At 35.6% G+C, this 10,615-nt stretch overlaps 1 protein-coding gene across 3 annotated transcripts; it reads right to left on the bottom strand.

Moving 5' to 3' along the window:
- Window positions 1-1,537: 1,537 nt before the first annotated feature.
- On the bottom strand, window positions 1,538-7,815 carry LOC127972656 (cellular tumor antigen p53). Of its 3 annotated transcripts, XM_052576334.1 has the most exons (11): window positions 7,625-7,815; window positions 6,852-6,923; window positions 6,621-6,666; window positions 6,364-6,537; window positions 4,288-4,471; window positions 4,068-4,180; window positions 3,801-3,910; window positions 3,568-3,707; window positions 3,362-3,459; window positions 2,457-2,560; window positions 1,538-2,345 (listed from the first exon to the last, which is right to left on the bottom strand). In XM_052576334.1, exons 2-11 carry the CDS (start codon window positions 6,896-6,898, stop codon window positions 2,255-2,257), a joined length of 1,107 nt encoding a protein of 368 aa, XP_052432294.1. In that variant the 5' UTR covers window positions 6,899-6,923; window positions 7,625-7,815; the 3' UTR covers window positions 1,538-2,254. The 3 variants fall into 3 exon arrangements, with proteins under 3 accessions (XP_052432294.1, XP_052432296.1, XP_052432295.1); XM_052576336.1 differs by lacking the exons at window positions 6,621-6,666; window positions 6,852-6,923; window positions 7,625-7,815 and adding an exon at window positions 4,967-5,005 and having other exon boundaries at window positions 6,364-6,511; XM_052576335.1 differs by lacking the exons at window positions 6,364-6,537; window positions 6,621-6,666; window positions 6,852-6,923; window positions 7,625-7,815 and adding an exon at window positions 4,967-5,135.
- Between the last annotated feature and the right edge of the window lie 2,800 nt (window positions 7,816-10,615).

The following is a 10,615-nucleotide window of genomic DNA, read 5'->3' as shown; positions in this document are numbered from 1 at the left end:
GCTTTGACAGCTGGCCGTGTGTCCTGGGCTGTGAAGGGCTCACTTTCGGTCGGTACTATTGGGAAGTTGATATTGCCAATGATGGCTACTGGCGTGTTGGAGTGACCACCGAATCCTCCAAAAGGCAAGGCCGGTGTCCCATGAACCCCTCTGAGGGCTTCTGGACAATATGGAGAAGTACACGGCAGTTTTTTGCATGTACCAAACCAGAGATTGAGCTACCTTTGTCCCTTGTGCCCAAAAAGCTGGGAGTCTACCTGGACTATGAAGAAGGACAGTTGTCTTTCTATAACATAGAGACACGCACACATATCTTTACGTTCATCGCAAATTTCAGAGAAAAGTTGTACCCGCTTTTCGCACCACTGGATGGACGCACGCTGATCACACTGTCCTCCACAGATGTCAAGCCAGAGGCATCCTCCCATGAAAATCTACACTACTTTTAACTTGACATAATAGATCTAAAGGATGAGATCCATTTAAAACTGTTGAGATGTTTTGATTGGAAAATGATGAAGTTTGACAGATCCTCAGATCAATTTGGTGTTGGTGTGTTCAAAGTTTTGTGAATTTTAAACACTGTACTCACATTGTACAGGTTAATTTGTCCTTGTGGTGCATGACTAACAATTTGATTATTCTGTATTCTTTCAATCATTTTTGTGAGGTTTGCTTCTAAATGATATTCTCCATTTCATCCAAATCAAAAATGCCTAGGAGTACAGTGAATGATTTTTAGAAAATGTCTATGTAAGCCAAAGAGGCAGTTGTGTGGCCAAAGGTTGCAGGTTCAAGTCTCAGAGCAGGCAGGAATTGTAGGTGGGGGGAGTGAATGAACAGAGCTCTCTTCCTTCAACAGCCACGACCTTGAGTAAGGCACAAAACCCCAACTGCTCTCCAGGCACTGCAACAAATGGTTGCACACTGCTCTGGGTTTGTTTGCATTTGGATGGGTTTAATGCAGAGCACAGATTCAGAGTATGGGGTACCACACTTAGCCACACGTCACATCACTAGCACTAAAAACATTTGATTCTAGCCCATGATTGTTATTAAAAATAATGTAAATGTGCTTACTTGCCATCTAGTGTTGAAAGAATGCGTTTACATTTAGTGGGTGGGATTTGGAACCATCCTAATAAATTCTGAGGTTTTGTGGTTTCAGAAGCTTTGCTGCTTAAAACCAACAATTGTTGCTTGCTGCCAACAATATTTGGAGAGATTCAATAAAAATTCTATACAAGGCACAATGTCATTGTCTAAAATCTCAAAAATGATCACTATAACACACGACACAATACCGTTGTTATTTTTATGTTAATGTTCACACTATGTAGTTACTTTATTATGAATCTTACATGCATGCAATTTCTTACCTTCATTATTTAAAATTGTACAAACATTGCTTTAATGCTGGAGCCAAAAAAGAAATCAAGACACAATTTTTTTTAATAATGTATTTAAAAAAAAAAACATCCCCTGCTACAAATGCTTAAAGCATAAAAGTGTATACAGTAACAAACAGGAAAAAAGCAGCATAAAATATAGATCAAATTGGAACAGTCAAATAGTTTTCTCAAGATTAACAGGAAGGACTCAAACGTGCCCTGAGTTCTTGTCGATTTCATTTACTTATGAATATCAACGGACATTAACCTAATAAAAAGGGATTCCAAATACAAAACAGAGTGTTACTATCATTTTGTTTCAAGAACTTTACAATAGTTATTTGGCTTGTAAACATTTCTGCTGGTTTAATCTAATTAGTAATAGCCTTCTTAAAAAAAACCTGGTTACACAAAAGGTTACAAAATACTGGCATTAATACATTTTCAACAGAGTGGACATCCAGTAAGTCAGTGACAAATTTACAGTCTAATCAGTGAGCAGAAACTACATGTTGACCATGTGACCTACAACAGGAAAAACCCAACATTGTTAAAAATAACTGCTGGACATTCACTTATCGGGTTAGCAAAATGATGGGTCAGTATTGCTCCTCCAGTGCGATTAAGTACGAACCCTACAACACCCTGCCATTACTCATTCTGGATCAGCTGACTTATAAAAGGTCCCGGTGGAGTGAAGAAGATAAAAAAAAAAAAAAAAAATGACATACTGGACTGAGGGATCATTGATCCACAGTTCATCAAAAGCTCCCAATGACAAGCTGCTTTGGTCAAAGGCAAAAGAAAGGCAGTCAAAAAAGATGTAACTATTGATTTCTTTTTTTGTTTAGCATCCCACCATCCTAATCAGAATCACTTTTCGCATCCTTAACAATTAGTTTTTTGCCTCTTTTAGGCTCAGGTGTTTGGCCATCCTTCTTGGCCTTGGTGGATCTATAAAAAAAAAAAAAAAAAAGGTGTCAAATAAGCCCTGTTGACAGATGCTGTAACATTTTTGATTTTGAGAAAAAAGTGCTGTAGTTGTGGCAAGATATAATCACTTACAATTTTTGAAGGTATTTGTCCACATCAGCTGGAGGTACCATGTCGCTCAATTCCAAACCGTTATTAATCTTTTTCAGCATTTCGTATCTTTCTTTTCCCCTAACCTGCATGAAGAGAAAGATCATCTTAAAAGCCATGCAAACACAGACTATACTCTTTTTAGTTAAAGGTCTTAGCCAAACATCTCTAGTATACAAAACCATTTAAAAAGCACAAGCTAGATTAGGACAATCACTAGGCATGGCAAGGTATGTTTATTTACAAAGCACCTGTCATAAAGTGGAAATTTAAAGTGTTTTATATAAAACTTATTAAAAAAGGAGGTAATCATAAAAAGGTTCATAATAAATGTAACCAAATCAACTTTGTTATTTATGTGAGAAATATCACTGTTCAATATTATTGGCCCTGTGCAAAATGTATATTTTGTGCAATATTATTTATGTACAGTTAAGATTGTGCAATACAACTAATTTGACTTTTTTTTTTCCCCTTTCTCTTGCCCCCTTTTTTTGAGAATGTTTACTGCTACATGTATGTGTGCAAATTGCAATACATTTCAAATTCAAAAGATGTTAATAATTTTTACTAATTAAATCAATTAAAAAGAAATAAAGTTATAATATAAGATTATATTATATATTAGTTATAATACAAAGTTATAATATAGATAATATAGAGACCTAAAAGGACAAGAGGCTGCCAGAGGTTTTTTTCTTTTTTTAAATAGCAATCATAGTCAGTGCCTTTTCAACAAAGCTTAATTTACTACCTACTATCATTATGTGGCACAACCATTTAGCAGGTAATTTAGTTTTTTTAATTAGTTAATGTGTCCCTCAATAAAACTCATTACAATTTCCACGAAACTTCAAGGAGGAAGAGAGAGGAAGGTGCATGATCACCGGCAGGTAATAGATCTCATCATCACTGCTCGCGCTCAGTTTGGCCTTCTTACTGCCCTCAGATCGCGGTGTGGATGAAGAGGATTCTTTAGTCATGCCTGTCAGATTAAATTCACATTACTATAACATTCTGAAGAAATTAATGCTTTTGAGCAGTGCAGATGCAGTTAAATTGAATTTATTTCATACACGCATGCAAAACTTACTGCGTTTGGTGGTAGAAGGGGTCTTGCCCAAGGTTTTGGTCTCCTGGTCTTTCCCGAAGTTGCTCTCCTCAGTTTTCCTGTCTCTGCCTGGGCACGCACACACACGCACCTCGAAAGACCTGCGGCCCAGCAACTGACCTCTGAAAGACAAGAGTTAAAGCAGATTTGATTATCCTTGGTATCCACATAGGAATACAATTCACTAAAAGAGGAATCAAAGATGGACTACTTACTCATGAGTCTCCAGAGTGATGATCGTGAGGATGGGTCGGCGGTTCATGCCACCCATGCAACTGCTATTGCACATGAAATTGTACAAAACAGTTGTCCATTCTGCTCCCAGCTGCAAAAAAAAAAAAAAAAAAAAAAAGCACAGGAAAGAGTGACATTACAACTATGAAACTTATAGCAGTGTTGCAGGCAAAGATGAATACATTTACAATTTTTGTAATTTCCTCTTGCTGTCTAATGTTATTACAGATCAAAATACTGAGACTGACTTGAGGAGCTTCATAGGGAACCGCCACACTGTGCCTGTGGGTTATGTCGTCCTCTCTGTAAACAGCAAGTGAGTTTCCTTCCACTCGGATAAGGTGAGCAGGAGGAGCCAATACTGAACAGGGAGAAAACAGATCTGTTAATTGCTTTTATTGGAACTTGTATCAGTACGGCTGGTGTATTCCTGTGGGGCAAGACTGGAGAGAAACAGCATGTCTATACCATCGCCATCTGGGGTTCTCTCATGGTGGGGACATCGACGGACCACCTCAGCCACATGTTCGGACTTCTTATATATAGCTGTGGCTCTGATCACCGAGCCCTGGGGAGGGGCAACATCCACCAGCATCTGAACTGGACACGTTTTCGCCAGTTGACAAAAGAGCTTATTCAGGTCAGACGAGTACTGAAATCAAAGAAAAGGAAAAGGTCATCAGATTCATATAAACAAAAAAGTCACCGTGGAAAAAAAAATTATAAAATCAATACGTCATAGTCATTAGTATTTGTAGTAATCACACAAGTTAATAGAGGATTCAAAGCATTTAAGTTACAGTTCCTGAGAATGCTGATTAAAATAAAAGATAGGTTAAAGATGGCCAACTAGCTTTCCAATAATCAACTACTAGTTGATCAGTGAGTTGATCTAGTTGATCGTGTATTTTTTTTTCATTTACATATTAAATATGTATACATTATTCAAAATAATGATATACAAACATATCCATTTTATCTAACCAAAAACTAGTACATTAAAAAGGACAGGAAAAAATAGCAAGCATCACAAAAAAAAAAAAACAAAAAAAAAAAAACCTTCAACAAAAAAGGATTAAAAAATAAATTAAAAAAACCCCACAAAAACAAACACATTCAAGCTTTTAAAATGGTATTTTCCTCTTACCATCCAGATCATGTGTGGTCCTGTAGTTTATCACTGGATCTGAAAGACACCAGTTTGACTTGCACTATAACAAACTTAAACTCTGCTCTCTTTTCTAAAACTCCATTTCACAGGAAGAAACTAACCACACTGGTAAGCTGAACAATTTTGAATGCTAAATGTCCCTGCTTTGAGTCTTGAAGCCTGCAGTTTCTGTAGAACTGACACCCCTCCCCCTCTCCCTCCCCCCACTGCTCTATGAGGACATGTTCAGACAAGTTCAGACATGTTCAAACTCAGATACAGGCTTTCTAATTAAAACATTGCTGCTCAGAAAAAAATAAGACAAAAAAGAAGTGGAAATTAAATTACCAAGGAGACTTCACTACTAATAAGACTAAATAAAATACAAGTACTGTCATATTAAATAATTTTAGAGGACTAAACACAGAGACCAAGCTAGAAAAATGACTCTTTACTAACATGAATGGTTTTGTACACTGAGCAGTGTGTGAAAGCTTCTTTGACCAACAACAAATACAGTCATCTTATCTTTTGCCATGTAGCCATCTTAGAGCAACACCCATTTCTACATACCAGAGAGTCAAGAGAGTGTGTGTATAAAACTATATCTGCTAAAATACACAGACAAATTACATGAGCTATAGCTTTTTCCTAATTTAACCTTATAAGAAACATAATTGTACATAATGAAGGTTACTGGCTGTGTGAGGAATTATTTTCCTCTATTTCAAGTAGATTTGCCCCTACTAAATGCGTAAGTGTAAATGTACACCAATCACACAGCCATTTCTTTATGCAACCTCTTGAAATAAATACATGATGAACTTCTAATAACTTTATGCCATTTGAATCGACATGTTTCAATCCATTCTCCAAACCACTTATGTAGGGTTGTGTGACATAATAGCTTATAGTCTAAATAGGATATGAAAGGTCTGAACCAAAAAAAGCACAACAGATGAAAGATTTAGTGGGGAGTGGGTTGGGTGTGGCAGGCAATAAAAAAAAACAAAAAACAAGCTACTGGAGAACTGTTTGGCGCTCCACATGAGAACATGCCTATTCATGTATGCGGACAATTCAATAAGAAACAGCCAAATTCAATTTCTTATTTGCCCACTCCAGATGTAAGATTGTCATGCTAAATGACCACAACAGCTCTCTAAACCTGAGTGGCAAATACACAGAAGATGGGTATGGTCGGGCCCTGGGACAAGGAACGAAGGAGGTGATGGAGAATGAATGAAGTCTGGTGATATCCTGGCAACGTTCCATATAATGTGGGATGAGAGGAACTATAGGAGTGATCGAGGACACTCAAATGTCTTTTTTTTTTTATGCGAGTTGAGTACTGTTTGCGTGGATGTATGTGTGCATATGTATTTTTAACTTACCGTGCAGGTGACAGACTTGGCGGTGCCAGATTGCGGGAAGCCCAGTTTGAAGCCATGTTCCCCAGGATAATCAGTGGCAACAGGAACAGAGGCGGTCGGAGGGGAGGTGGAGGACTGTGGCTGTTCATTCACCACATCTCCAAATATATTCAGGTCGAAAGAGCCTGAAAGATACTGGTGAAGCACATAAAAGTCCAGAATTGAATGTGAGTATGGTATGTGTGTGCATATACATGCTTTATTTATTTTTTTGATACCTCATCATTGATTAAGTCCCAGCCAGTGCCTCCATCCGGAGAGGAACTGAAACACAAATTGGAAGAAAGAGAATTCCTAGCTTATCAGTATTATTACCTACAATACACACTGCAGAGTACTGGCGCACAATGACAAGTTCAATGGATCTTGACCAACAAAAAATAAATAAATACTCAGATATGATTCCAGAAACCTGAAATAATATAGCCTGCAACCAGCATAAAACTTACATGAGGTTTCGCTGCCACAGTTCAGCAAATTCTTGACTTTCTTCCATGGCCTGTATTAGACTCGCGGATATACTACGGATAACAAAACTTTCAGTCAGCTCAGCGCTTCAGGGAATATATATATATATATATATATATATATATATATATATATATATATAAATACAACACCTCACAATCGCACGATATTATTAAAACGGTTCAGCCGGCAATGTTGTCTTTTTGCGAAGTGCGATAGTTTTCATATTAAACAACCAAATCACGTTTGGAAATATTTGAAGTTCTAAGGGCGATTTTAGGCTCAGAAAAAAAAAAACTCAGAAAGGAACCTCTGAGAGCCAAGTTGCAAAAACATCACTTGGCCAACTAAGTTACGTTAACGTCTGCCAATTTGCTTCTAAAACTAAACGCGCATTTGTAGATACTGTTAAAGGGGGAAAATAATTGGATATTAAATACAAAGTTCCAAAAGACAGTAACAGTAAAAGCACATTTTAAAAATTTCGACTGTTTGCTAGCTAACTCGCTAGTTTCTATAACGTCTAAAGAGGCGACTGGCCTCTGAGTTTCAGTTCATGTTAATTCATTAGTTTTGTTTTTAAAATTAACCAATTTTGATCGCACCAACGTCAGCTAGTTAAAATGACAATATCTGCACGCATTCAGTAATATTGTATTACGTTAAAATCCTGATTTTAATGCACTTCAAACACTTGACGGAGAAAGAATTTATGTTCTAACATTAGGAATCCGCATAATGGTTTCTCTTTTACCTTGCAAAAATTCACTTCACCGACCTCCTTTCCCCAAACAGTTTTTCGTTGCTCTTGTAAGAGTCTTGCCGTGAGGAGTTGCGAGTGTCTCGCACAAAACCCAAATCAAACCAAAACAACGCGCGCACCCACAAACTGGCTTCAAACTAAAAACTCCAGCGTGGAGCTTGCTATGAGGGGATTCCCCTGCAGGAGGAGTCTGCTGACGTCAGCGTCACCTGACTGATTGAGTCCTTCCATAGAGAAGGAATTAAATTGAAAAATGAAATAAAAAACCTGCAGAAAATTACCGTTTCTATTAGAAAACTAGACAAAAGGCGCGGAATCTGCATAATGAGGAAGTTTGAAATATCCAGTCTGTCTTTATTACACTACGTTCCAAGTACGAACGATTTTAATTATATTTGATATATATTTATATATACATATATATTTATAACTATAGGGCATGAAGTATTTTGCAAAGCCTGTCGATGAATAAGCAGAGTTTGATAACGCAGAGACAGCTGGGCCATTGATTCTAATAGTTTTGAAAAACTCGTGAGTTCATCTTCAGGATATGGAGCGGTAAGTGTCACATCAAAACTATAAAATCCTAACAGAGGGATTAAACCGAAAGTCACTCATTTTTTGCAGACATATATTATGTTATATGTAAGTGGCTGCAGGAATGTCACCAAATAATTAACACCGGAGGCCTACCAAAACCCACATCACAGAGAATTCTTGCGTTTGCCACCCGTGAGTTATAAAATCACACTTGAAACTTTTGACCAGTCAGTTGAGTCCCCACATCACTTACATAATAGAAAATGAGGTCTTTCATAATCGATTCACCACTCAGACCGAAAGAGGTATGATGAATACAATTTCAAAAGTTTTATTTACATATAAGCTAGGCTATGTCACCCACTTTTTACATATTTAAATTTTCAGTTCACATTCTACAGAATGCATGCATTTATGAGGGCATGTTATGATAAAAAAAAAAATGCTTGTACATATTTTACAAAGTTAATGGAGCTTAGAGACAGTTTTTGGTCTGTAACAGAAACTGATCCAGCAACCTGTGATATAAAGAATATGAGTCAACATTAACGTCATTCTCTGTTTTGCATTTTGTAATAATAAACAAGAACTAAATCCATCAGAAAAAGTTAGCTTAGAACTATAATTTTTAATTTATACTCCCATACGAAATTACTGATTACACTTCTGCATCTTCATTGTTCTCAGCGATGACAAAAAAATGACAAATCAATCACAATTCAAATCACTTATGTATTTTCTCAAAATAATCTAATATTCTCAAGCAACACCAATTAATTTGTTAATGTGATTAATTCACAGAGACTGTGTTTCATTTTGAAATGTGTTAGAATAAAAATAAAAGAGTAAAAAAAAAACACAAAAGTCGAATCCCACACATATATTTTGTATTGCATAGTTAACATTACAAAGTGCGGTGGTATAATTAACATATTTCAGAGAAAGGGAAAAAAACGTACTTTGTATAATATTTTATAGACCCATTACAGTATAAAAGACATAATGAAACTTTGTTACTAATTATTGTATTTCCTTTGCTATGTGCACACTTAATTGCTGATGATTTGTTGTATTAAATTTTGAGAAATTAATTATTATGATGTCAAAGACTATCTTTGCCTATACATCACTTAGTACATCATTCCAAATGACATAGCTAAGGTTTTACACAACTTCATGTTTTGTTATTAATTTTTCACCAAAAAAGGAAAAATTATGACGATCGACTGTATAAATCTAGTTGTGAAAAAAAAATGTAAACATTAAATTAGTACCTTTTTTTCTGATGATGCTTCAAAGAAAGGCAAGCTTACTGGTGTGCACGTGTTTGTGTGTAAGGGAACATTCGAGAAAATCTCTAAGACGTCAGCTAAAAATCGCCTGATTTTGATGTTTTGGAATTTCTCTCTGTTAAAAGAAAAATCTGATAATTATACAAAATTCACTTTATTTTGTTTATAGTGTGTGCCCTTTATTCAAGCAAACAGAAATAACCTGTAAACTCTTACATTTATGTAACCTCAATAGGCACTTTTTCCCAACCTTTGAAAAGACACTCAGAAATATCATTGTACAGTAAATTGAATTTTTTTGTGTGTGTAAATGTTGTGTAATTTTATTTCTAGCATATATTTTCATTAATAGCATTGACTTTGTATGTTTGTTTAAAGTATATTTAGAAAAAATGAATTCTAGCTTATCAGTATTTTTACTGTAATAGAATCGATTTGTCAAAATGTTCAGTATTGAACATTCAAACCCAAAACTTGAAATTAAATAAATTCTAGTGATAGTTACAATAAATTATAAACCCTATGTCACATCACATTTTCTCTCCAAAAGAGTAATTCTGACAAGCAGTTAACATAATAGCATAAAATTTACCAAAGAAAAGCTTGAATGACTGCATAACATAAGAAAAAAATAATTAATCTCATAATATGTTTAAATCAAAAGGAAATGAGGAAATGTATAATAGAAAAACTCTCCATATCACAAAATGGCTGACGCATTTTCAACTGCACAACTTTAATTTTCTATTATGCAAATAAAATCATAAATCTATAACAATCCGAAATAAATAATCACTAAAAATCATAATTCGGAGATAATAGTAAGATTCAACATCGTTTTTCCTTGTGTCTCATCACAGGTCTTATCAAGCACATGTCACTTAGCAGTTAGCAATCAGGAACCTCTGCCCAAACCAAGGATAAAAATATTAAAACCAGGATGAAATATCTCCAAAATTGAATAAATAAATGTCAAAGCGAACAATATTAAATCAGATTTGCTGATAAACAAAAATATTTATGCAAAGCTCATATACAGGTCAGCTACTGTACCCACCTGTTAATGTTTGGAGCTTCAGTCCTACAACTCGAAATAAAGTTCTCAAATCCCGAAGATGAAGTCGAAGGATATGCGTAATCCATCTCGTAA

The sequence above is a fragment of the Carassius gibelio genome, chromosome B15 (assembly GCF_023724105.1).
Source record: "Carassius gibelio isolate Cgi1373 ecotype wild population from Czech Republic chromosome B15, carGib1.2-hapl.c, whole genome shotgun sequence".
Classification (NCBI taxonomy): domain Eukaryota; kingdom Metazoa; phylum Chordata; class Actinopteri; order Cypriniformes; family Cyprinidae; genus Carassius; species Carassius gibelio.
The sequence above is the reverse complement of the archived record's forward strand: the minus strand, read 5'-3'. Positions and strand labels throughout refer to the sequence as shown.